Source organism: Ambystoma mexicanum, chromosome 1q, assembly GCF_040938575.1.
Source record: "Ambystoma mexicanum isolate Mex_15411 chromosome 1q, UKY_AmexF1_1, whole genome shotgun sequence".
Classification (NCBI taxonomy): Eukaryota; Metazoa; Chordata; class Amphibia; order Caudata; family Ambystomatidae; genus Ambystoma; species Ambystoma mexicanum.
Window position 1 is genome coordinate 31,741,421 of NC_090922.1, and position 27,795 is coordinate 31,769,215.

Consider the following 27,795-nt stretch of genomic DNA (forward strand, 5'->3'; position numbering starts at 1 on the left):
TTATCTGTGCCCTGCTGTCTAAACCGTCTGACAGGTAGAGGTATCAGACTTTTGATTGGCATGTGTAGCTACAAAATGCCACACACAATGTCTGCTTCTCATGGGCATAAACCACCTGCGGTATTTCCCTTGGGAGGTCTTGGGGTTTAGGACATGTTGCTGTCTGATGACTGACTTCTTTATCATGTCATTTCAGTTCACCCATTAAATCATGTCATTATTTTTAACTCTGTTGCCAGCTGCAAATATCGTGTCCCCTGATTGTGCTTTTGATGTGCTTCCAAGAAAAATCCCATTACACTATGATTATTCTGTTGTCAACTGCAACAATAAGGTTTCACTCTTGGCGATTTCAAGTTCTCTCATGGAAAAATCAGGTGACGCTTAGTGACTTTTCTGTTGCCTCACAGGACATCTGCTCTGATTTAGTGTTCTCTCCTTCAAATAGGACAGATCTCTAGATTTTTGTTGGTTAGCAAAGACACTGTCACCTCATCTTCCATCTACTGACAGCTTCGCTCCACGGTTACATGGCTACTTAGCTTGGTCTCTTACTTTATCATTCAAACTGCTGACCAGGAGTCTTCAGATCTTCCCTCATAGGAATATGGCCCATGACTCTGACCACTATCCACTGTGTTCCAAATCCTGTTGCATATACTGCTGAGAGTCCGGCCTTTCACTCCCGTTATAATACATTTAAAGCCCAGCCCTCAGTTGCACCGCTGTTAGAGTGGCTGCAGATTCCAGCCTCCACTGCACTCACCTGGTGTACAGACTGCAGGTTCTGGTCCCTCTGATCCTATCCCAGTTGCAGTGGCTAGCTAACTATCCTGCTCATGCAACCATTTGCACTGGCATCAAGACAATAGTACTTCATCTCCTTGCCCGGGCTAAAATGGCTGTAGACCATTACCTCTCTATCCTCATCAATGAGAACTCATTCTTTGTGGGATGTTAGGAGCCATTTTAAGTCTACCTACGTCAAGCCAGCATTGGAAAGAGATGGGCATGGGTAAAGCACCTGTGACAAGGGCTAGGGTATCATTGCAAGTGAGCCATGTGCGGAATACTGCCCAAATCAGGCTGATGGGACGTTAGGACTGCACATTACTGGCTGATCTGGTTGGGGATCGATCAGGAAGAGATCAAGCACAACTGGATAATGTAGGGCTCAAGGCATACCTCACAATATGTGATAATGCTGGTGGGCACATGAACAATACTGGCTAAAGTTGTGTGTACTTTTTCACCAGAAAAAAAACTGAAAAAAGGCATGAATAGTAACATTTTTCTAATTGAAATGTATATTTTTACTACAAACAACTGCCATTCGGCAGCACAATCTGATAGTAGTGATTTTTGTGATGAAATATGGCAGGAGAGAAGGGTGGCGTGCAAGATGTGCGGATTCCAGAAAAGCAATGGCAGAGGAAGTTGGACAAATGTACGAACATTGCACAAAAAAAATAATCAAAGCGGGAATGTCACTTGAAGGTGTCAAATAACGTAATTATTTCTCTTTTTTAATCACTAGCTATTTATTATTTCTGCTCACTGATAGGACCATTGTTTTCCACAAGGTGGCGTGTCCGTTCAATAAAACCAGCGGAAACAGAAACAGGCAACTCTGCAGAGGAATAAACATGCAGTATAGAGGCAGAAAAAAACGGAATGTGAAACTGTTAGTTGGAATGTTTCGTAGATATACAACATAGACGGCGAAAACCAACCCAGCACTGTCACTGAAAAAACACAGTCGTGATGGCTTGGCACACATATTAAAACAACATGAAAAGGACCTAGGTTTATTTTTTATTTTTATTTTTTTTAAAGAGGTTGGGATCGTGCCCTTATAATGACCAAAAAAGATCCCAACACCTAGTGACTGTATCCACTCACTTTACCCCGGAAAAAGAACCACCAGTTGTTACTCAAGACTCACTAGACATACATAGGTGCTACACCTTACACGAAATGATTGTACAACCGTGTCACATGAATGATGTAGTAGGGATCCATACATTATAGCACAACCCCTCAACTAATAATCACTCGATCATGTAAAAAATTCTTAATTTATTTTTGTTATATATAAAAAAGGAAGACATAAAATTCATTTACATCAAACATACCCAAAAAATCATTAAAGTGACATTTGCAAAAACATTTGTATTATACTAAATTCTCAAAATTCGAGATTCCGTTTACTCAAAAGAAGATCACAACAGGGTTAACCTTACCCTCTAGAATGACCCTACTATCTGCTAGCATTAAATTAGATGAACATTGTGAATGTCTAGCACCTATAGACTTATACTATTGTTGCTTACCAATATATAGGTCCTCAAAATAGACCACAAATGTCTTATTCTAACATCCTGCTAAACTTAGCAGTAAAAATATTCCCACACAGATATTGCCAGTATTTGCACTGTGCTGGTAGGAGACATCCCAGTCACCATGATGATAGATACAGGGGCCACCGTGAACGTCATGCCCGTCTCCAAGCTTGCCAAACTTGAGCCCAACCCGACACTCCGACGGCGCTCAGTTCTACTCTACGCCTATGGGTGCAAGAAGCCCCTCCAAGTGACTGGGTATTTTAAAACGACACTCACATCGTGGCATCAGCAGTAAGACATGGATCCATGTTGTCGATGCCAGAATTGAAACTCTGCTCAGTTGCACCACGGCTGAACGCCTGGAAGTCATACAATTTAACCTCACCATCCAACCCGAGAATATCGAGCTCCTGCTCAAGAAACACAAAAAACTCTTCACCGGCATTGCGTGCCCGAAAGGTCGATCAGTGAAACTCCACATCGACCCGACTATTGAACCCAGGGCAGTGAGACACAGGAGGGTTCCGTTCCATTTGAGGGCCGCCGTGGAAGCCGAACTCAAGAAGCTGGAAGATTTAAAAATCATTGAGAAGACGTCAGGAGCCGCCTTGTGGGTCTCCAACATGGTAGTCATGGCAAAACCCAAACAACCCAATGCGTTCGCATATGCATTGACATGCACCTTCCCAATGCAGCCATCAGTCGAGAGAGACACATCACGCCAACAATTGACAAGCTGATCTTAGACCTCATGGGCGCAACTGTCTTCAGCAAGCTCGACCTCCGATCTGGCTACCACCAGATCCGCCTAGCCAAGGAGTCCCGCTACATCACCACCTTCTCGTCACACTTAGGGCTCCGGCGATACCGCTGCCTCAATTTTGGCATTTCCTCAGCGGCGGACGTTTTTCAGAACAAGATTCACAGAGTACTCCAAGATCTGCCAGGTGTTACCAATGTCAGCGACGACATCCTGGTCTACGGGAAAACAGAGGCTGAACACACTGCCCGGCTAGCAGCGACACTGCAACGACTGGAAGAATTGGGACTCACACTCCATGAAGAAAAATGTGAGTTTGCAAAGAGGTCACTTAGCTTTTTCGGCTACATATTCAACGAACAGTGCGTCTCCCCGGACCCCGGCAAGGTTAGTGACATAGAAAATGTGAAAGCACCGTCCACAGTGCTGGAAGTTAGAAGTTTCATCCCAGATCTGGCCACAACTGCAGCCCCGCTACGTGAGCTCACGAAAGCCAAGGCTCCATGGCAGAGGGGCACCAGTCAAGAACAAGCGTTCCAAAGGATAAAAGACTCCCTTTCCAGCAATGCCACCATGGCGTTCTTTGACATCCACCGCACCACGGAATTACTCGTTGACGCCAGCCCGGTAGGGCTGGGAGCTGTGCTGACGCAGAGAGACAAGAATGCAAAGTCTACACCATCGCATTCGCAAGCAAGGTACTCACGCCGGCTGATAAAAAACTATGCTCATATCGAGAAAGAGGCGATGGCCATTATCTGGGGGTGCAAACACTTTCACGTGTACGTCTTGGGGCACCCGGTGAAAGTGCTAACTCACCACAAACCACTCATCCCCATCTTTGGAGGCTCTACGCTGCACCCACCTGCAAGAATCGAGCGCTGGCTGCTGCAGGTACAACAGTTTGACTGGAATGTGCAATAACATGCGGGCGCTGACAACCCTGCAGACTACTTGTCGCACCACCGACGACCAGCCACTGCATCTGAACGAGAGGCGACAAAAATCGCAGAGGAGCACGTCTGCCAAATAATCGAGCACGCCAGACCAAGACCATGACGCTAGATGAAATACAAACGGAAACGGACAATGACCCTTGCCTGCAGCTGGCAAAGGCGGCCATTCTAACAGGTGAATGGAAGACATTCCTGTCTGCCGTTACCCGGAGGACGCAACCAGCCCAAGAACTGTTACATATATTCGGGATACGCCATGAGCTGTCCATGTCGGTGGACGGACTAATCCTGAAGGTGCACAGGATCGTACTGCCGATGTCCCTATACGAGAGAGCAATCTAACTGGCGCACAAAGGGCATCAAAGGGTCGTCAAAACACTTGCTTACCTCAAATCATGCCTCTGGCTGCCCCAGATGCAACGGAGAGTAATGGCCCTTGTAGAAACTTGCTGTGCTTGCCGGTCCTCATGCCGGCCAGGACCGCCGGAACCCATGGAATGCCTGCCACGGAGCAACCGCAGGTGGGACTCCATCAGCAATGACTTTTGCACAGTTGCCAACGAAACCTACCTGTTAGTGGCGATTGATGAGCACACGAGGTACCCCGAAGTTGAGCTCGTCCTCTCCACAGACACCGCAGCAGTCACCACCGCGCTAGAAAAAATGTTTGCAACACACGGCATCCCGTTGGCGATCCAAAGTGACAACGGACCGCCGTTCACAAGCAAAGAGTTCAAACGCTTCATGGACGATCTGGGGATACGCCACCATCACGTAACCCCATACTGGCCACAAGCCAATGGGGACGCTGAGAGATTTATGGCATCCATTAAGAAGACCGTAAGAATTGCCAAGAACAGGGGTCGCAGGTGGCTCCCCGAGCTCTATATAGATTCCTACGCACGTACCGGCTGACACCACACTCCTCAACTCACGTCAGCCCAGCGGACATGATGTTCGGCGTCCCCATCCAAGGAGGGCTGCCCCTACACCACTCCTGGAAGCCAGCCCCTGTCGACTTGGAGAGCATAGAAGCCAGGAGGCAGAAACACAACGCCAAAGAGGACCTGGCCAGAAGGGCCACACCCAGTGATCTCCAAGTTGGGGACACAGTATTAGTAAGAACCAGAAACCGGAAAGGGAAGATGTCACTCCCATACGAATCAGAACCGTGGACTGCCTCCCATCAAGAGCATGGCCTCGTGTCAGCCACCCGAGGGCACGAGTCGGTGTCGAGAAACGTCTCGCACTTCCAGAAAGTCCCACCAACTCTATGGGAGGAAAGCAAAGCAGACAGCAATCCCGGAGCGGACCAGCCGCCACAGACAGACAACCCAAGAGAAGGCCTTGTGGAGGAGGTAACCCCGGAGCCTCCTGACCGCCATGAAGAAGAAAGAAACAGGGACACACCCCATACTCCCCACCGAGAGGGGGGAGAGCGGTATGCACTCCGAAAACGACCAGTGCCATAGATGAGGCTGAAAGGCTACGTCCTCAATGGTATCTACGTGCGGCCAGGCCGTCGGACTGAGAGCCAGGCCCGGCGAGGAACATGAGACGTCGCTCCAGTGGCAGCTCTTTTGAACAGTTACTAATGGTTTTCATGTTTGAATGGTTATCTAAAAGTTGATGAGGAATGCGATATCCACGTGACCGCGGTCACGTGGACAAGGAAATAAAGAGGAGCGCGGAGCCCGCCAAATGGTAGTTCCTGCTCTGGTCACCATCGATCCAGTGTCCGTGTCTCTGTCTGCGCGCTGCATGCGCCATGTGGGTAGGCCCTGCCCCCGTCACACCACAATAGCCAAGAGGAGGCATATACCACCACATATAAGCCCTTGTTCCGACAGGATGGCAGGAGAGCCACATGTGAATCTATGAAAGCTTCCAATGTGGCTTTCATGCCCGCTCAGGAGGGTGTATGGCCAGTAACGTCCCACCTCAGCCCTCAGCTCGGGCTGTGAGCCGTTACCGGCCACGTTTGCCCACCTGAGCGGGCATGAAAATCATTCACACCCCGGGGTTCATCCGGGGTGCGAATGGCTTTCATTATATTTCTTCTGGAGATTCAATGGAAAAAAGATGGCCATTGCTATATGGAAAAGGGAATAAGTCCCTTTTCCATGTCTCTGGTGGTGGCCCGGAGAGGAAGGAGTGCCAGGACCGGAGCACAGCGCTCCAGTCCCGCAGGTAAGTGGGAATACAGGGAGGCTGTGGGAAAGGGAATTGGGATATTTTGGGGAGAGGGTAGGGTGGGAAGGCAACAGAGAGCGAGAGAGAGAGAGAGACTCCATGTTGCTTCCCCACATTAACAAACAAAACAAAAAAAATGGCGCCACCCTGGGAGGGGCCTCGGGTGGCTGGGACAGCTGGCGGAGAATGTCTATTCTCGCCTGCTGTTCCAGCCACCTGATTGGCTGAGAGCCCTTCCCTGGGTGCGAATGCTTGAGAACCACTCTTACATGCAAGTAACTTGGTTTTTCTACAGCAACTGATCAGTAAAGTAGCTAGCAGTATGGCCTCCTTAGAGGGAGGCAGAAAAGAAACAAAGGGGGTGCAATTGATTGGGACTCTTGCATGGAACGCGGCAGCAGGTCTTCCCTCCGCATTGTGGCAAAACATGATGCAGGATGAAATGCATCTTGAAAATCCTTGCTTTGAAATGGCGACCCCTTTCAAGTGTGCCTCAAACACATTGAAGAGCTGGTCCGTTTTTCGGAATACAGATGTACGCTTATTGCATCATAGTGAACATCTAGAGTGTGCAATGATGTTCCAGCCGGAGTGTGTAGTCTTCGCTAAAGAAAGCAGGAAAGGTAACTGATTGTTTGACATGGAGCTTCAACACCACTTTAGGCAGGTACCGAGAGGGTATGCATTGTATAACCGTTGATTTCTTTAAGACAGTATATTGAGCGTTGTTCTAGAATATTATGTTGCTGACCCACCTTGCAAAGATGTAATAGTTATTAAAAAGGCTGTTTTTGTAAGATAAGAATTTTAGGCCAGCTCTTTGCAGTGCCTCGTGGGTGCACAGAGAGGACAGTCTTCAGTTCCCACAACAGGGTAGGAAGGACAGGCAGAACCTTTTCAGGAGACCCACGAACATTGTTTGATCCGGGGTATGGAAAGGCATGTGACTCATCCTTCCTCCTGCTGACAATTGGAGATTGCAGAACGATGTACTTGCAGTGAGTACTGACAGGCCAGAAAGAAGATATATGGAAGGATGTGGTGGGGTGCAGCAGAGTGGGTGAACATTGCACAACTCACACCTGACCGTTCTGTCTCATCAGGAGCTGGGAGTGGGGGTGGGGCTGGACCCAAATCAGTGTTTTCAAGAACAGGTGAAGGAGGCCTGGATGCCGTGCACGTGCAATGAGGATTATATTGCACCATGTCTCAAGCAAGTGAGTCACGAGTGTGGTGACCAGTGGAAGCAAAGAACTTGTATATAGGTACTGGTGCTCCCTAAAGCTGGAGAAAGCATCCCCCCAGAGACTCCAGATGAAAGTAACGGCTTACAACCCGTTAGCATTTGTGGTTCTGCCATGCTGCAAATGGTCCAAGGTGGGCATTCCTCACGGTCGGAAGATCAAATTCAGCTGGAATGGGTCCGGATCGCATTTGTGAGTCACTGAGCTTTCCATGCTGATGGCACCTGCCAAAGTGTTGGTTGCCCAAGGAAGATGCCACAGGCACAGATTGTTGTGTCTGATTGACCAGTGCCTAAAGGACTTACCATCTCTGGACAGTCTGCACAAGCTTTTGCCCTTGCTTATTTACATGCTGGCCATATTGTCGATCAGGACACTGACCACACTTAAGTGCGAGGAGTACTTCACGTAGTTCTAGAATGCTCATATGGAGTTTCATTTGTTCTGTTGTCCCAAGGCCTCTTGTTGTAAGGGGGCCGAGAGGAGCGCTGCAGCATGGGTCAGAGGTGACAAGCTTTGATGGTTTGAGTTCCTCGGATGGCGTGCCGCCTCTGAACCGAGCTGGAACCGCCCACCACCCGAGGACAACCTTCTACTTTTGTGTATGCAAATTTGTGTCGTCCCAGGATCCTGTGGTCGGTTTCCACTGCAACTGGATTATCTCTTGAATGGGACATAGTCTGAAGTGGCAGTTTGGCACTGGACCAGTGCAAGCAGAAAGAGTACCTACAAGTTACTTCCAGGCTCTTGCCGACTGTTCTGCTTTGGAATCCCCATGCTTTTTTTGCAAAGAGTATGCAAAATCTGTATCCGATGAGTCCAGGTTGCCAGGCACTTTTAAACACCCAAGAGACTGACTCTAAGCCAAATGAAAGGGCTCTGAATTGGCAATGTTCACCTACACAGGCAAATCGAGGATACCTGCAATGACAGATGTGTACTGGTATGTGGAAATAAAGGTGATGTGGATTGTCACCAGGGAATCAATCTGTCAAAGACACAGAAGAATTTGCTTCAGTGTAATCATTCTGAATTTCTGTTTTTTTGTCGTTTGTGTCTCTTAAATCCAAGATAAAACGGCTCTTTTTGTATTTCATTCTCACATATCCGGAAAAACAACCCAACACTCACACTTGTGATGGCTTTGCAAATTTATTGGCAGCATTTGCCTTTGTAAGAACACAACTGTGATGGACTTTTCCCTACATGCAGCATTTGTCGCCATGAAGGTATTGTCATGGTATTCCCAGTGAAACATGTATGTAAGTTCGTTTTTGAACACTAGAACAGGATGCTTACTAGGCATAGTAAATGTCTTTGCTTAATGAAATACTGTGAAAACCCTAATTTGTAAACATTTTTTAAGAATCCAATGTATGTTGTAGGTGTATGGGCTTCATTTAAGTTCTCTGTGTCAAACTTGTTCAGAGATAATGATATCACCATCTCAAAATACAATTGTCAGGCACTACTACCCGAGGGTTTTCAAGGGCTCTCGGTCAAGCATTAAAGAAAGATGGAAACATTGTACAAATATTATTCAAGAAAAAAGGTTTTAACTTTCCTTCTGAATTGCAAAAGATTAGGGATTTTTCTGATGCTCAGACAAAGTTTTACCCAATACCGTACATGACTTGCCAAAAACATTTTTTTTAAATCTTGGAACAAGAGTAGCCCGAAATGATGATCTCAGTGATGATCTCAGTGGTATGGCTGTTCTATGCGGGACACATTGTCATTCCAGATTAAGAGGGATGGTACCATAGAGAGACTTATGAAAATTTGATTCTGGCACAGGTAGGAAGCTTGTGTACTCTCCTTAAGGCTGACGTGATATGATCTCATCCAACACTCTTTGTAACAATGCGGGCTGCCATGTTTTGCAATATTTGCAGACAATAAATATCTTGCTTCGTGGAACCTATGTAGAGGCTATTCCAACAATCAAGCTTAGAGCATATTACAGCAATGGGCTTATATGCCCGAGAACTATGAGAAGCTAATTTGCGGCACTTCTGAGGCTGCTGATTGGGGCACCAAGGCAGAGAGGAATCCAAATACATGCCCAACGATTTTATCTTGTCCAGTAATTGAATAGAGCTGTGGGACACCGTAATTTCCTCTGGCATGACTATTTCATTCAAACACATTGAGGATGGAGGTATCATCAACAGTCCAGTTTTTGCTTGGGTTTATCCCAACCAGATCCAATTAGATATGTTTGAAAAGGAGGACTGCACAAAGTCACAGTGACCTGTAAACACCCAACCAGCTGAAAATCAATCTGGATGTCATGTGCAGAATTCTGGAAGATGACCCAGAGCTTTGATACAAACCATGCAGTGGTATTAAATAAATGTTGAACAAGGAGGGGATGCAGGACCCCTGAGGCACACCACAGATTAGACAAAGTTAGACAAATAGATGTCAATCTTTATTTGGGAAGATCTATTAGATAAAAAAGATACAACCCATGAAATGGCATTATCTGAAATTGCAGCAGTCTCCTTGAAACGTCTTAGCAATAGATCATGATCCGGTGTGCCAAATGTTGTGAACAAATCAGTAGCATTAGCATACCCGTATATGCATTATCTGATATTTTAAGGAGAATATTTTTCATATCAGTTAAAGCCGTTTCCGTACTTCTGAATTGGCAACACTCGGACTGTCTCCCAAAAGCTACTCTGACTCCAGGTTACCCTGAAGTTGCATTTTAGCAGCCTTATGCAGAATCCTTAATAAGAAGGGGATGTTTGAAATTGGCCTGTAGTTGGCACAAATTTCCCCGATATGACAGTGGCTTCTTCACAAGGGGAGTTTGTGCTCCAGGATTCTCCATCCACCCTGGGGTGCTCCTATGACTCTGTTTTTACGCAACGCCATTGACTCCCTGTTGAGCAACGCATTAGGTTTAAGACACTTTGTATCATGCATAGGGCTATCTATGGTTTGGGTGCAGAATTTCTTCAGAGCAAATTTGCTCTGTACATTCCTGCTCGGCCCCTTCGGTCTCAGGATCTTAGGACTTTACAACCCTCTAGGTTTAAGCTCACCCTTATGGGGGGCTGTGCATTCTCGGTGGCTGCTGCTAAAGCTTGGAACCAGCTTTCTCTTTGATTACGCAGCACCAAGTCCCACATTGCATTTCGTCGTGCCCTGAAGACTTTTCTGCTTTAATTCCGTGACCTTGATCCCTGCCTCTTGTTAGCCCAAAGATGCCTTTGGGCTTATGTCGCGCTCCATAAATTCCGTTAAGATAAGATAAGGATTGTTTCAAGCAGTCAGGAATGACTGCTGTACTGAAAGTGGTTGAATGGACGAATTTGTGTTTAAGAAAGAGTGACAAGCTATTTGTAGTTTAAAGATTTGCACTTAGAAGCACTAGCCCTTTAATATTGATTGTTGGTGAAGAACGGATGATTGCTTTTGGGGAACAAAATCACAATGTTTGTAGTTATAGACTGACATTGTAACAATGGAAGCTATGTGTTATGCTAATTAAGGAAAAATTGCTATTTGTCTTTGAAATCGCATCAACTGTATTATTAATAAATTGTCTATTTCTATGTCGCAATATGATCCTAGAAGGTTTGTGACCTTGTTTCTACTGAAACAAGCAGACCATAAAGCATGTGTGTAGTTGTAAGGATAATATCCTTTAGAGGGATTCCAATTCGAGGTCGTTAAATAACCCTCGTCTCAAAGTGTTCTGAAGATGCTGTACTGAAGGATACATTTATAATCCGTGAGATTAATACTGAGAAAAGTATCCACACATTTCTAAATAATCTGCACAGAACATGGACCAGAGCAGGCATCAGCTCTTATATTGTCTCTGCAGCTGGTGCAAAGCCTCCTCACAAATGTGATGCCTCTACCCATAGGACTCAATAGCAGCTGCAATTTTACAATTGAATCCTCCAGCGTGGAGATTCTCCACATCCATGGGATGATTCCATTTACTGATACTGGTGTGGCTTGCACAATACTGGTGGTATTGGGGTTGGGGGGGCAAAACTGCCTATTGCAGACCACACAATGTTGGTTACTACAAAGGGAATCAGAGGCTGCTGGCGTACGCAGCAGGATAATATAAGGCTACTAATGAGGATGGTTCATAGTAGAATGTTAAGAAGTATTTTATTAATTAAATGTTTTCTTGAACTATACACAAAGTGCGTAGGCAAAAAATGACAGATTATACCACAACATCAACAACAGGTTTATTGGATGAGCACAATGAGCAACAGTACCTGCAAATCATACTTTTGATGGAAGAGTCTGCCACCCCCCTGCCCAGGTCCATCCCCCTTTACCCATCTTCCATTGGCCCCATTAGGACACCCACCCCACATGACAACAAGTAATCCACACCCATTGAATAATATAGACCCATATGTCTCTTTTAACACAACTTGCAATTCCTCACTTTGTTATCAATCATCCTGTAATAATTCAAGACAGGTCCTGGTATCAGGCCCATTGTCCCCAAATCTTGTCAGCCCTTTGTTCACATATACTATGCTAATAAAACAAATCATTGACTTTCAAGGTTCTATCCATCGCCTCCCTTTATGTAGTGATAGTTGGGGGATCAGGGGGCATCAGCACTGCCCCACCTAACCACATTGTCGCTTTTCCCACCCACTGCAGGAGGCCTAATTAAGATATTCAACCATGTACTGTTCTCTCCTAGCGGCTGAGTATTGTTGATGCAAAGGGCCAGAGAATTGTCTGCACAATACTGACTTACGTGGTGGGCAAGGGTTGCCACATTAACAGTCGATGCAGGTGAGATATTGAAAATACTGGGTCATGTAGAGTGGGATCTTACCCAATGCCTCCGTATGTCAGGGTCATGGATTTCTCTATGCAGTACTGATTGATAATAGGACTCACTCACAAATTCCATTGAGGCAATAATTCTTAAAACATTGGATGGTTAATAAAATAAAATTCTTCTCAGGCCTTACAATAGCTATTCAGGTTCCTACAAGCATGCCTGAATTATTGTGCACCTTCAAAGGGTAAATGTGGGAGCATGGGTGAAAAGCTGGGATGGTTGGACAGTTGGAGACAGCAATGGGCTCAGTATAGGAGTCTGCAAACTAGTCAAAGACTCAGTTTAGTTTATTTATTTGTATGGCGCTCCTAGCCCATAGGCATCTGGGCGCATTTCTTACACAGAATGTTTCATTAGGTACAGTGGCATGAATACATTTTACACAGATTGCAAAAAAATACATTTGAGTGAGGAAAGCATTTACGGGAAGAGAATTACATAGTTGCAGGAGTAAAAATTCTTCCACATTACAAAAAATATACATGGGACTGAGATAAAAATTTACAGAATTTACAGGGGAATTAATTTAAGATTCTTGGGCAAGAAGCCAAGTTTTGGCATAACTGCTGAATGGGTGGTAGGCCTGTTCAGTTCTTAGTGGTAAGGGTAAAGGGTTCTTGGCTGCAAGGACAAGGAATCTACTCCCTCCTGCCTTTTGTAGCGTCAAGTAAGGGACTTTAAGGCAGTGTGTCTGCGCCAATCGCTTTGGGCGGTCTGAGGTATTACGTGCAAAGTTCTTGGTCAGATATCTTGGTGCTAAGTTAGCGAGACATTTGTGGATAAGTGAAAGGGGTTTGTAGGCGATCCTTTGCTTAACCGATAACCAATTCAGGTTGCGTCTTACCTCAGATATATGTTGAGATCTAGGGATATTCAATGCTGCCCTAATGGCATTGTTTTGCAGAACTTGCACCTTCTTCAAGTTCTGTTGACTGGTTCCAAGGTAAAGTGTTTTACAGTAATTTAGCTTGGAAAGTACTAGAGCTCTAGCTATGGAGATACAGTTGGGTGTAGAGAGATACAGTCTGCAGGCCGTGATTAACTTGCAGGTGTATGCTGTAAAGGAGGCTGACGCGCTAACCTGTCTTGATAGGTTTAGAGATAGATGCCAAGAGTTTTAACATCTTTGGAGACCTTGATAGAGTTACCGTTAATATTGAATGCATTGAACTATTTGTCTAGTCTGTTGAGTTTGAGCTTGGAGCCTAAAAGGAGAAGCTCTGTCTTCTCGTCATTGAGTATTGCAAAATTGGGTACTCCCAGTTTTTTGTTGTCGGGAGACTGATACATAAAGAGCAAGGGGTGATAGGTCGCCTTCCCCTACCTAAAGACCCTAAGTCACACTAGGTTATATCCAAGGTAACCTCATATGTATGAAACGATTTTGAATACACAGCATCTTTACAGGAACCTGATGAAATTGCCATTACCATATACGACCCAAAGAAATTGAGAAATTCTAAGATGTTCGATTAATGGGAAAGTATTTACTACGAAAAAACTAATTTGTCCCTGTCCTGAAGACGGCCATACTAACAACAAGACCAACGGCACCAGAGAGAGTCCCGTATGTTTCAAAAGAGCCGAAACATATGTCGACATGCCAATAGGAACTTGTGTATTTGTAGATTCCTATCACTCAGTTTGAACAAATCGGAATAGGACAGCTGGCGTGTATTATACAACTCGCAGCTACCCTATATTAATGCAAGCTGACTTAAACAGAGTGATTAATAAATCAAACACAGAATTAGATCATTTGCTCTGGTTAAAAAACCTTGAAGGTAAACATCACAAGTTGGGAGACTGCAATATACTTTGTTTCTTCCTAGTAACTATATGTGTGTATACCATCAGTAATACATACTGCTCTTCCCATTTCCTTTCTGTCTGATATTGTGTAAGACTTGGTGGACCATCACCTGTTAGACTGTAAGTGATTAGCACAGCTTGTTTTTTATGTGTTTTTTATAGGTTTTTTTAGTTTTTGTATATCTACGATTTGAATAATAAATTGAAAAGTAAAAATAAAATACCTGTGTTTATTAGGTGTGGTATGTATAATCTTAAAATTAAATGAGGTTACCTTGGATATAACCTAGTGTGACTTAGGGTCTTTAGGTAGGGGAAGGCGACCTATCACCCCTTGCTCTTTACGTTCTCGTCATTGAGACAGAGCCCATGTTTAGCCATCCAAGCTTGAATTATACTATTAGATGTCGTTAAGTACTTTGGCATCGGTGTTGTAGTCTCCTGTGACAGGTATGAGCATCAGGGTGTCATCTGCGTAATTAGTGTAGGTGACACCCAGATGGTCCAAGTTACTGAACAAGGGCTTTGTAAATACACTGTATAGGGTGGGAGACACGCAGAAGCCTTAGGGAACATCGCACGTGACTGGTGTAGGATCGGCCAAGGATGATGGGGAAAAAACTCTCATTGATCTGTTCTCAAGGAAGGACTGGATCCACGTGTTGGCATTATCGGAAAAGAGTACTGCTGAAGTTAGGTGCGAGCAGAGGACCTTGTGTTCTACTAAGTCATAAGCAGCCAACAGATCTAGTAGTAGGAGAAGGGCAAGTTTGCCTATGTCTTTTAACGCCTCAATTTGAATCTTTAAGTCAGTTAAGGCCGTTTCGGTACCGTGCCTTGGTCTGAAGCCTGATTGCCTGAGCCCAAGGAGGTTGTTAGTTTCTAAATTCTCTTGAATCGGCAGATAAGCTGCTCTATCGATTTTCAGAAGAAATTGGACTGTAGTGATAGATCTATAGTTTGTGGGGATATTAGGGTCAAGAGATGGCTTTTTAAGTAGCGGAAGGACCCAAGCGTCTTTAAGGTTGTTCGGCACTATGCCTGTTTTGAATGAAATGTTGATTAGGGAGGTGATGAAGGGCGCCAATTCTTTGACTGCCTCCTTAATAATGGGCGCAGGGCAGATGTCTATCTGGCATCTTGAGGGTTTTAACTTCGTCATTATGTCCTCTACCTTCTTGGTGGTGAGGAGAGAAGTTGAAGAGTTTCAGAGTTTTTGGGCGGGGCGTAGAGGTGGTAGGTTTGGCGGCAGTATCTAAGATCAAGAGTTTTTTTGACTAATTTTTATTTTGTAAAATGGTTATTTTGTTCAATAATGCTGACTGTATGTTAGTGCCCCATGTGGTATCTTTAGTGCAACTGGTGGTGGTGCTGGGGATTCCAACTCTCTTGACTCCATTAAAGAGTTCTTTGGTATTTGATGTAGCTTAAATAATGCGGGTATTGTAGGTTTTTTTCTTTTTTTTAGATTGTAGGATTGCTTCTTTGTAGTTAAGGGAGGCTATTAGAAAGTTGTCTTTGTTAGCAACTGTTTCTTTGAGATTTGCGCAGTGATCTGAGTTCTGGGGTAAACCACAAGTTTAGATGCGCAAGGGGGTTGGCTTTGCATTTATAAGATAGCATCATGCCATGAATGGCATCTGCTTAAAATAGGTTTCAAAATCTAGACAAGAAATAGACAGTAAGAATTCAGCATTAAGATATTATGTAAAAAGTAAAAATGCTTTTTGTAGTTCATGACAGATTCTCTCTGGGCTAAATGTACAAAACCGCCAGCCAGTGAAATTATGAACAACAAACAACTGCACTTTAAAAAGAAAAAAAGGAAAACAAAACTGGGTTGTGAAATTGAAATGATGCCACAAAAGGTAGTGAAAGTGTCAGTCTAGGTGGAACTGACTGTTCTTCTATACCACCTCTTTCTATGAATCAAAGGCTGAACCACATAAGGGAACAGGACAAAATCAATATCAGAGGAAAAGAAGAATCAATGATGCCTGATGAGAAGAAATAGGGTGCAGATAGGTTTACAGTAACTAAAAGGTGGATGCTGATGCTTGAATGATGATGGAGGAGATGGTAACATAGGATTCCACTGCTGGCGTTATACTTACTTCCTGGAGAGGCGTCAAATGAGGTTTCAGAAAGTATGTAATTGCTGTGATTTGAACCGCAAAAAATGGCAGTGCCCAATTCTCCCTCAGTGGAATGGTGAACTCCACTCTTGTGGTATCTATTCTGCACAAAACAAAGATGATGTTTCATACACAATTTCTAGAAGAAGTTCTTCTGTAAGTCAGGTTTCAAAGGAAGTAAGCAATGAACACAAACAATATGGCCATATATAAAATTAATAAATAGAACATATTGCTCCTCATGGATAACGCTAGATATGCTATGGGTTTATATAGTTCATACATCCCTAGTCAAGGGGGATTCTTCTGTGTTACTGCACAAATAATTTTCTGAATCATCGCTTCAGGTTAGCCAAAGCAGTTTTCATGTTTCATATTTAGAGTCTGTATTCCCATTGAAGCATCTGTTGACGTGTATTGCATTATTTAATAGAACATGTTTGGTATGACATTCATAAAGTAAATTTCTAGAATGTAATTACTCAGAGGGTTTCAATACCCCCACTCAGGATAATACAAATATCTCTACAATACCAAAATGGCTGCACCACAATCATATGCTCAGAGATCAGAATGACAATATAATAATTAAATTTGAAATTTGTGTGGTAGTACTCAAAGAAGCACACGTTATTTATCTGGAAGATGGCTGTACTGATGACTGACAGCTGACAAACAAATGATGTACAAGTCGAAGTGCAAAGAGTTTCTTAATGATTCCTCGAATTTAGGACACCAGGGTATAAGTATAGAAATGCCTACAGGCCTATTCTGAAATTAGTCACAAGAGAGAAGAATATTGCCAGCATGTGAATCTATAAACTATCAACTTTGTACATCCCTTTTGCTAACGTACATTTTCAAATCAATTATCCTGAAGAAAACATGTGTTCATTTTAAATTGATATTTCGGTATAAAACTTTAGCATTTCCAACAAACAAATAAAGGTATGCTACATTGTTTAAAATACTAACAACAAAGCAACTAATTGCATGAATTAAGATTGAGGATATTTTGAGGCCATATTGTATGACATGAAGCTTTGATGTACCAGTAAGCTATTATAAAAATAGAAAACGCAGGAACGCAACAACCTGACAGGAAGAGAAGTCTAGTACTGTAAGTGCATTCAGTTGCTTCTATTACTTCTGCAAGTGAAATTATTATGAGCCTCATTACACGGACGGCGGTAACCATGGCGCTTGGAGGTACCGTAATTACCTCCAAGGTCCCTTTGCGGGTCCCATCCTTAACGGCTGGTAAAACCAGCCGTTAAGGTAGGGTCCCACAAAGGGACCTCGTAGTAAGGCGGTAAGGGTTTACCGGCACTGGTACCCTTACCGGTACCGGTAAACCCTTACCGCCATCTGTGTAATGAGGCCCTATGATGTTGAAAAGGTCATTCAAAGGTAAATGAGCCAGATCAGGAATAGCCCTCTATAACGTTATGCTGATCGAGCTGCAAACTGTGATGTGGATCATGGCCATTTGGAATATACTTTTATGCCGAACTGTTCATAGATACTGAGGAAAATCTCTCTTCCATTAATAAATAAAAAAATCACACCATCAAAATACTACAACTAGAAACACAAATGCAAAGGCGAAAAAGGAAACAAAAAATGTATGCTGCTTGATTGGAGGGCATTTTAAATTGTTTTGGGATCACAAGATTATATCATCAAAAACATCACCTGAATGTGTGCTGTTCTCTCCACATTATTAAATAAAAAACATGTCCAGTGTATGTGAGGGCATAAAAACCCTGTCCCTAATGCATAGTTTGGATAAGTGAGTACATTGGCCCAAAGCAGTGTTAGGTAAGGGACCAAATGATATGATATGATAGGCAATTTCTAATGCGCTTAATACCCAGAGGTTTCTAAGCGCGGACCCGTGGATCGAACCTGTGTTGCTCTGTGTCGTCTTGCTTCCAAGGCGAGCACGTTGCACATGAGCTACCTTCCCGAGAGCGTTCAACACAGTAGTACTTCAACTAAGGCAGTAGCCACAGGGAGGCTGAGGAGCACACTTGCTTGAGTACCAGGAGTCGATAGAAGTGTGTACAGGCATTCTGCACCACAAGCCATTAGCAGTGGCGGCAAGAAGAACCACAGACAGTCAGAGTCCAATATTTGACTGCCAATTCAAAAAATTACTACAGTCTCCATCTACACCTATAATCATTTAACCAATAATACAACTTTACTACTATGTGCGAGGAGCCAGGAATGAGACGCAGACACAAATAAGTCATATGGCTACAGATGTTTATTAAATGGTAAAGAGATGGACAATGCCTCACTGTCTCTACTTCTAAGAGGTATTTCCTTACCTCAACCAAAAGTAATGGTCTGTCCAATGTCAAGATGTCCAAAGCAAAACTGTCCTGTTTCTGAAATCCTATCCTTGCCCTAACATTCTAAAGTAACTCTAATGTGCAAAGGGGTAATGTCTCTAGTCTTGAAAGGTGCACAAAAGGTAAAGTTCAAAAGAAATATAAATGTACTGCAACACAAAAGTTCCCAATGGATAAGGTTCACAGTTCAGGGAATGTCTCAGTTCCCCAGTTTCCTGTTCAATATGTCTTAAGACATCAAAAAGGCACAAAACTTCCTTGGAGGTTTCTTGGTTAATAACAAAACACTTTGGGCCTCATCACGAGTTGGGCTGTAGCCCTTAAATGCGGTGTTAACGGTATTACCGCCGCATTTAAGGGCTGGCCCCATCACGAGTTGGGCGCTAAATCGGCTGTTTTACCTCCAGCTTTTTTCTGGAGGCAAAAATCCCGGTTTATTAGCCCGCAGTATTAGCACCGAAAATTCCCCAATGGACCGAATCAGGAATGGGGATTTACCTTTAAGGCCCAACCCGTGATCCGGTGGTAATACCACCGGGCCGGTCAATGCTGGGGCTATTACAGTCAGCGGTATTACAGCCAGGAATACAGCCCAACTCGTCATGAGGCCCTTTGTATTCCAAAACAGTCTTTGAAATAAGTTCCAACTATATCGGACACCTGGTGTACTTCCCTGCCAGGTTCTTTTCCACTTCAATTTCACTTCATTCCCTGTTTTGGGTTTACCCAGCGTATTTCTGTGCCAGGACCTCTTTGGGTGCTCTATTTGGCCTGGTATATCTCTCCTGCCGGGACTTTTAACATGCTTCACTTTACACACACTTGCAGACTTGTGGTTTCGCAAAGGTTCACCAGGTGAAGGACTCTCCTTCTCTCCCCTTAACCTCTTCCAGGCTTTGCTCCCCTTTGCTACGTTATAGTATTGCAAAGGTTCACGAGGTGCAGGGTTTTCTTCTCCACCTTAACCTCTCTCTGGCTTTGCTTCCCTTGGGTGCGGGTCCTAGACTCGCAACTATTATGGTTTTGCAAAAGTTCACGAGGTGAGGGGTTCTCTTCTCCTCCCTTGACCTCTTTCGGCTTTGCCTTCCAATATGATGCACTTTCATTTCCTTTACAATTGCTTAGCGTTCGTCGGCAACCGAAGCCCCCTGGTGTCTCAATCTCTCTCCAGGACTTCTGCACCACTCTTTGATTCCCTCGCAGTAAGCAGGGAGCAACGTTTTGGTGCTCCGCTTCCAGTTTGCGAGTCCACAGTCCTCACTCGGCGGCTTCCACATCCTTTGCGGCTCCCGCCCGGTGTTTGAGCCTCTCTCCATGTTCCTGCGGCTGAGATGCTGCTCTCCGGTTCCGTGATCGCCAACCAGACTTGCCTTCTTCCTGTGGTGCGATCCCAGTGCAGCACATTGTTTGCTGCAGCCTTCCTCCTTCTGCCTTGAGCCGGTGGGTTCCACAAACTCCTCCACAGCGGCTCAGAAGTCCCTTGATTGACCTCGAGCAGATGCAGATTTTCCAGGTAGCTCTTTCCGTTTTCATTTAGGTTCCACCCTTTAAACCTCCCAGCACCGGTAAAGCCCTCGTAACTACTAGAGCACGTTCTGTAGTTTTAGGCATCTTGGCTCTGCATTGCTCCCTTCAGCCTCCTCGTCTCAGCATTCCTATGTATATGGAAATGTTTGGGTTTTCTTCCTACATGATACAAGATTTGTGGGCAGTGGGAAGGAACTTTTACAATAAGCCATAAAAGTTTGAGACACAGAGGGAACATCCCTAAAATGGAAAGGGAGGTATATGCCTTCACCCAATTATGCCATGTTATCTCCACCGAGGGTCACCTCCCCCCATGTGGTCATCCCTCATATAGCCACCCCCAGGCTCAGGATCAGGTAGCGGCTGCCGTCCCCTGGCCACAACGGAAGAGGCTATCCCCGGGTAAGGGTGATGACATCAGATTCAGCAAATACCCTTCCCCTAATGCTCTGGCTTCCCGACCAAGGGCTTTTTTTATGTTTTGGCTTGGGATTCCTTCTGGGAAAGGAGGTTTTCCTTCACACATAGTATCCCATCTCCAGATAGGGCCTTCAAGTAAAAAACCCTTCTTCACAGGAATCGAAATAGGAGTAAGGAAGGGAGGAGTTGTTAGCGTTCCTTTGGAGGGTCTCAAATCTTGGGATGTCTGTGCCAATTATGGTCTCTTCCGTAAATCCGGGAATTACAGTAGCGTTTATTTGCATTGTTTCTCCCTGAACTCAAATGGTAACTGGGGTCTTGTGGTATATCTCTTTGTCTCTGTGGACGCAGGTGATTTTTACAGGATATCCCTCCCCAGTTCTCCAGTCAATATCAAGTTCGTTGTAAAGGCTGTCTGTTTACTTCCGCAATCCATTAATGCCTTGAAGGGCACTCCATTTACCGTGGCAGAATCATGCGTTTCAAATGGAGTAACCCCATATAAGTAATAGCTCGCAGTTTCTACAAATTACTCTTTAGAAAAATTCACTTCCTCCCATTCCCTTCCGGTAATATACCCGCTCTCCATGGGTTCCTCCTTTTTATTTAATGGGCAATGCCTGGCCAAAGGTCCAGACTGTCCACAGGAGAAGCATGCAGTGGAAGTTGGTTTAAATACTCGCCCTTCTACAGGTTTTATTTGTCCCCTCTCTTTGCCAACAAGAGTTATTTTTATCTTCCCTCCAAGGATCTTTTAAACCTATTTTAGAGAAGTTATCTTGATCTATGTCTATTATGGGTTTTCTGTCTCCTGAGTTATATGGAGGACTGGGGCAAGGGGTGGGCTTTTGGCTCTTTTTTTGTCTCATCCCCTCAGTGAATTGATCTCAACTGTCTATAGGCTTCTGCATGATTTTGTGCAGTCTCTATAGCCATTGCTAGGCTAGGCTCATTCAACTGAAAGACGCCCTTTTGTAACTAAGGAGGTAAGGAATTGATATACTGTTCAATTGTCAAGGTCTCTATTACTTCTGGTAGACTTTTTCTCCCCAGCCATAAAGAGATGGTGTTTTGCACTTAGGCCCCTAATTCTATAGGTGTTTCTCCAGGGTTCAATTTGATCTCTCTTCATTTCTGTTAATAGAAGTGGTCTGTTTAGCCACCCTCTGAAATAACCCTTGCTCAATTTCATCAAATTTGGCTGTTCCCAAAGGATTTACATGTTGGTATGAATTCTGCAACTCTCCTCTTAATAGGGGGCAGAAATAAAATGTTTTTAACTTGTCCCCCCAGAGAAATTTCTGTGCCAATCTTTCCAAGTTGAGAAAAAAGAATTCCCAAGTCCTCCCCATCTTTATATGGTTAGGGTTATTGATATTGATATTTTATTTGTATCACGCTCATAAAACACGTATTTCAGAGTGTGATGAGGCAAGGGAGAACGAAAACAACAATCTTACTAGGCCCAATGACATTGAGAATGTGCAAGTGCAGGGAGGAGTGAAGGGGGGGGTGCAAGGGGGAGGGAGGAAGTGGAAAGTGCTGTGCATAGGAATGAAAAACAACAACAAATGGTAGTACAGCCAGCAAGTGGCAAGTGCTAAATTTAGGGCACAGACCAGGGGTGTCTGATAAGTGCAGGGAAAGGTGGAGGACTGTAGGGTTACAGATACAGATCGAAAGTGCAAGGGTTGCCAGGAGGTAGTGTGAGTGCGTGGCAAGGTGGGAAGTACCTGGGCCCGAAATCAGACGTAACCAGGTGCACGATACCTAAGCAGAACAGATCAATAGGGGAAAGGAGGAGAGAAGGCAAAAGCAAAGAGGAAGGTCTTGGGGTGCTTCCAGAAACGGAGATGGATCTCCTTAAGTTTCAGAGTGGCAGGGAGGCTGTTACAAAGGGGGCCCCAGCCGAAGACAGCGATCTATCCCCAGCATGTTTCTTTGAGAAACAACTGACCCTGAGGGAGTTGGAGGCGGAGGAGCGAAGGGCTCGACAGGGAATGTATTTGCGGAGGGAGAGTTGAAGGTATTTTGGACCCAGAACCCAGAAAGCCTTGTGGACAATGCAAAGGGTCTTGAATTTAATCCTTGCAGCCAGTGGAGGCCAATGAAGAGATTTCAGGGCTGGAGAGATACGATCCCAGGGCATAAGGCCCAGGACACCCCACAAGGCAGAAAAGGTATTTGCTGGGAGGCAGCAATATGCACCAGTCCCGCCTAGAACCGCAGCTCGGTTTGGATCTGGTGAGCTGTTAATTTCGTTAACAGATTTTCTATAGTGCCCATTTCGGGGGCTAGAAGATTTTTTTTTCAGTTGGTCCACAGTCACAGTTGGAGTTTCCTTAATAGGTACTCCATCAAACAAATCAATTTATTTTTCAACGGCCCACAGATCAGGGTTTTTAGTGACACCCTCCGTTTGATCGACCATAAAAGAAAATAATTCCTCCTCCGGTTCCTGAGGATCTTCTTCTAGTGTCTGTGTTTCCTGGTCAGGAGTACTACTCGGCTTTGCAGGTTCTCCAAAACTGTCTTTTTCTACAAAGATCTTAATGGGTCTTTCAGACTTGATATCATGCCCAATGAAGCTGCACGTGGGAGGTCGATACTAATCTGGACAACAAGGTTTATCCTACTATTGGGTCTTATAGCATAGTCTGACAACCTTAAAGTATCTAACAAAGCGCACCCTTGGAAAAGAAGCCGCTGGCATTCAATGCGGAGAGGAAACTTTCTTACTATTATTTGTTTAATGTTGAGTATAGTTTCATCTGTGGCTAATTCAATAATAAAGTCTTCTCCCTGTAGCTTTTTAATAATTAGCATCATAGAAAGGTTTTGCAGGTGTTACGCTCCACGCATTACACTGCTGCATCCCGGGGCCACTCCCCTGGAGGATGTATCCATGCTGTAGGCTACAGCGGAGGGCCGGCTGGCCGGCCGGCATCCTGGAGGCAGTGCAGTCACGAGAGGCATCACCGGCAGGCACAGGGGGCCGGGAGTGACATTGTGACTGGGCGCTGCCATCTTGGGTTGTGTGCTGCGCATGTGCAGTGGCCTGGACACAGTCTCCGGACGTGCCCACGTTGTGGTTTGCGTCTTTCATTGCAGACCAATGACGCCCACTGCAATGACATTGTTGGGAGCAGCAGGCTATATAAACACAAAACGCCAAGGGACGGGTGCGTCTCAACACACTCCGTTGGTTAGCACCCTTGATGCTTTCCTTGTCCTGACCATTTCTGCCTGCCTGCCTGCCGGGTTATTTCTGTCCTTTTTCCGTGCTCCTGCCTCCCCCTGTTCCTCCTCATTCATTCCTGCCTTAGTTCTGGTACCATTCTTCGTTGTTAGCCTGCCTGCTACGCTGACTGACTCCAGTTTTCCTTACTTGCTCTTGTGGTCTATGCCTACCTTCATCAGCCCTTCCTGGGGCTCTACCTGTTCCAGGACTGCTATTCTAGAGACTGAGGCTTCTCTGCTTACTGGAGATTATTTTGCTGCAAAACAACAAGGCATCTTGTTGCACCAGTCAGCGCTTTGCGCTGTCTCCACGCCATGGTATTCCTGGAGCAGCTGCCTTGTGGTGCGGGGAGATAGACCACCCCCTGGGCACCTATTCTGATTACCTGCTCCAGGTTGGGGGTTGGGGGGTCTAGACCCCCGCCCCATATCATCTACTATACGGAAACTCTGGAGAGCAATCGAGAACATCGGAGTGAAGCACCATTATCCCAAAACAGGAGTCAGCGAGACCAGGTACTTAATAGATTGAGACGCCCACAACTCCCAAGAACTCCAAGAACTATGAAAGCTGACAAGAGTTCAGAAATGAACCCCAGGCCCTAAAACTGGAAGTGGAATCTCTTGCTGTTTTGCGAGGTGCATCTCACAGGGACCCAGCGGTAGCATCAGCCGAGAGTACAGTGGCTCACGTATCGTCAATAAAATACGATGGCGATCCCCGCAAAATGTTGGAATTCTGTAATCATTGCAAGGTCCAGTTCCGGTTTCGCCCCCAACACTTTCAGCAGTATAAGGCCAAGACTGGTTTTGTCATAAGTAATCTGACTGGAAATGCCCTGGCTTGGGTGGCCCCTTACATCTCTACCCATATCCATATTCTCGAAGACTTTGTGGATTTTGATAAAGCATTTTTGGCAGTATTTCAATCTCCCGACCTGGTTGCAACGGTACAAAACCGAGTACTGGACCTTAAGCAGGGCAACTCTGATCTCATTTCTTAATTGAGCCGATTTCGTCAGCTAGCGGCAGGTTCACAATGGCTGGAAGTTACCCAGAAGACACTGTTCCGTAGAGGCCTGTGTGATGCTTGAAATGCATTGGAGGGACAGGGCTTCCATATCCTTGTCCTTTATTGCTTTATCATGTATGTTCCGTCTTGTTTTCCATGAAGGAGTTCATGTGGGACTCTTGGCGGTGTAGCTCTTCCTCTTTTTGGTCATGGTGTACAGACACTTGGGATACCCTTATGGCACCCATGGGTGGGAGTACAAACCTGTACTCATAGTGTATGTTTTTGGGTCCTGTGTGTGGCCCACAGGGCAGGGTATGGGCTCGTGGCAGCTCCATGCTAAAATGACAGGTGCTCCGAGTATCCTCCATTTTGGGATATCTAGTCCCTGCCATTGGAATCAGTTGATTCCTGATAGGAAACAAAATGGCCCCTGTGGCCTCTTACTTTCTATCGCCTGTTACCTTAATTTCCCAAAGTCCCGGAAAGCCCCGACTCTGTCCCTTCCTCCTGACTGGCTGTTGGGTGGAAGTTCCATATAAGGTAGTGTGGGGAAGCCAAGCCAGACTGGCTGGAGCCTTCCCAATGACTGTATGTTGTGGGTGGGACCTGAGTGAATGGAGTTGTGACGAATAAGCATTTCATGTTATGGGTGTCTAGTATCTGGTGTTTGACACAATGATTGAGACAGCTCTGCCCGAAACTGTGATGAATTCAGTGTGGAGTGCTGAATGGCAGAGTGCTTGTCCGAATCCACATTCCATGTTGTGAGTATCTGGATGGAGAAGAATGGCCTGAATGCACTGTGAGCCTGATTGGCTGCCTAACTGCCTGAATGACCTTCTGAATGATTGGTTGTCTGAGTGTGACCCAGCAGAGTGAATGAGAGATCAACAATATATCCGGGGGCCTCTCACTGATGGAAATCATTCAGAAACTGAATTTGATACTTGATGCTTAACCTTGAAGCCAGCTGGAAGAAGAAGAATTGCTGCTGTCCTTCGCTAATCTGAAAGCTGCGTGACTGTCAAGTAACTGATCCAAGAGAGGACCTGGCTAGGAGACCTCTTCCTGAGCTACGAGGGACCATCGTGCACCAGATGATCTTTGCCAAAGTTACCTGGAAGTCAAACCCTCAAAAGGCTGCCAACCAGAGACATGGACCGCATGGAATCACAAAGCGAATGGCCGGACATTGAAGTCCATCACCGTGGACGACTGCTGTCGCCGACAGGAGCTGCAGTGCTCCTTTGCCTAAGATATTTGATCCAAGGACTCCATTGCTCATCACAGTCGACCACTTTCGTCCTGCCAGAGAAAGTCAATGATGCCAACAACCGAGGAGAAACCGCCGGTGGGTTTCCTGCCACCCAAAGACCACAGAGACGCCAACGACCCGATGCCCTTGCTGGGCCAGAGTTCTTCATTGACTCATTGCTTGCTGGGCCAGAGTTCTTCATCGACTCATTGCAGCAAGGAACATTCCTCGTCGAGGTGCACCGCACACCTCAGCTTGCAGGACGTTTTCAACCAATCGTCAATGAGCACCGCAAGAACCGAAGCTGCTGCCGCAACAACCGTGTTCACCCTTTTCTTCACCGACTCTCGACGACCCGTGGCTCCTGCATAAAGGGAGTGCACTCAAGAAGGGCCCGTCGACGACTCACCAAAGAACTCTACGAAACTAGATACTTTGGGGTCGTAGAACCTTTAGAAGGAATCGAGACTATATTAAGCATAATTGGGCTGGGCTTGTCAATACGCTTTATTTACAGGTTGCCCAGGTGGGAGGGATCCTCACACAGGACTGCCTCTAGAGGAGGACTGTTCTGCCATTGCTTGATCTAACTTGCTTTCTTTATGTGTCTATCGTTGATGCATCTTATAATCTGATTTGTATGCTATTTTGGGGTTGTTAGCCGTGGACGCATTTTAAAGGAATCGATAGAAAGAGTGGTACCACATAGACCTGTATATATTTGCCAAATTTAGTATTACCAGAGTAAAAAGTGTGTTATTGTGATTGTGTATATAACTTGAACCTTATTTATATAAAGACTGTGTTTTCACTAACATAGTGTGTGGACATTTCTTTGTGGGTGCTTGGGGACTACATTGTATTTAAGAACCAGCCTGCATCACCTCCTGAGAGCTAAGCCTTGATTGCTCGTCCATTGCTACCAACAATAGAGAATCTTGATTGGGGTGCCCTGTGCTTCGTCATATAGAGAGCAGGAGTACAGATAACCCCCTCTGGTGCTTTACAGCCTACACGACGAATACAAGGACAAGCTCGTTTATACCCCAGAACCCGAAACGCTACAAGGATGTTTTTGAGCATGTCATCCGGATAGATCATCAGTTAACGGAAAGCAGACGGGAACGAAGAAGAGCAAGAAATGAGTCCACCCCGATCAAGCCCAGTTATACTGCTGGCTCCACCTTTAACACAAGAACACACTGAGAAACCAATGCATGTGGCGCCTTAAATGGGCCACTATCCGGCACTGAACGGAGGAGCCAGAGACTCTGATCGCTTAGACCTGTATTGCACAGGTAGGGGCACTTTTTGGGAACATGTCACCTTCGACCCGTCAAGCTGACCAAACCAGTGGAAAACTAGAGGGTTTGTTGCAGGAACAGAAGGGAGCAACAAACCCATATCTTCCTAACATAAACCTTCTGAAACCCGCAGTCACACCAATGTTACCATCCAGTCTAGTAACTCTGGACATCATTTTACAGGATGATTCCTCTGTTACCTCGGTTTCTTCCAATGCTTTGCTGGACTGCGGAGCTTCAGCAAATCATATTGATGAAGACTTTGCCCGGAGAGCCGGAATACGGTTAAAACCCAAACCAGAGGCATACCATGTGGAGGTCATTTCCAGAACAGCGCTAGCATCCGGTCCTGTTTTATGCAATCTGCCCCAGTCCAGCTCATT

General features: G+C 45.2%; 1 protein-coding gene across 1 annotated transcript in view; it reads right to left on the reverse strand.

Moving 5' to 3' along the window:
* The window catches only part of DPY19L3 (dpy-19 like C-mannosyltransferase 3), a 2,003,695-nt gene that overhangs the window by 1,189,738 nt on the left and 786,162 nt on the right, over positions 1–27,795 (reverse strand). Inside the window, exon 7 of the mRNA XM_069635451.1 lies at positions 16,271–16,394. Within this exon, the coding sequence (XP_069491552.1) occupies positions 16,271–16,394 (124 nt within the window). The remainder of the gene's footprint in view (positions 1–16,270; positions 16,395–27,795) is intronic.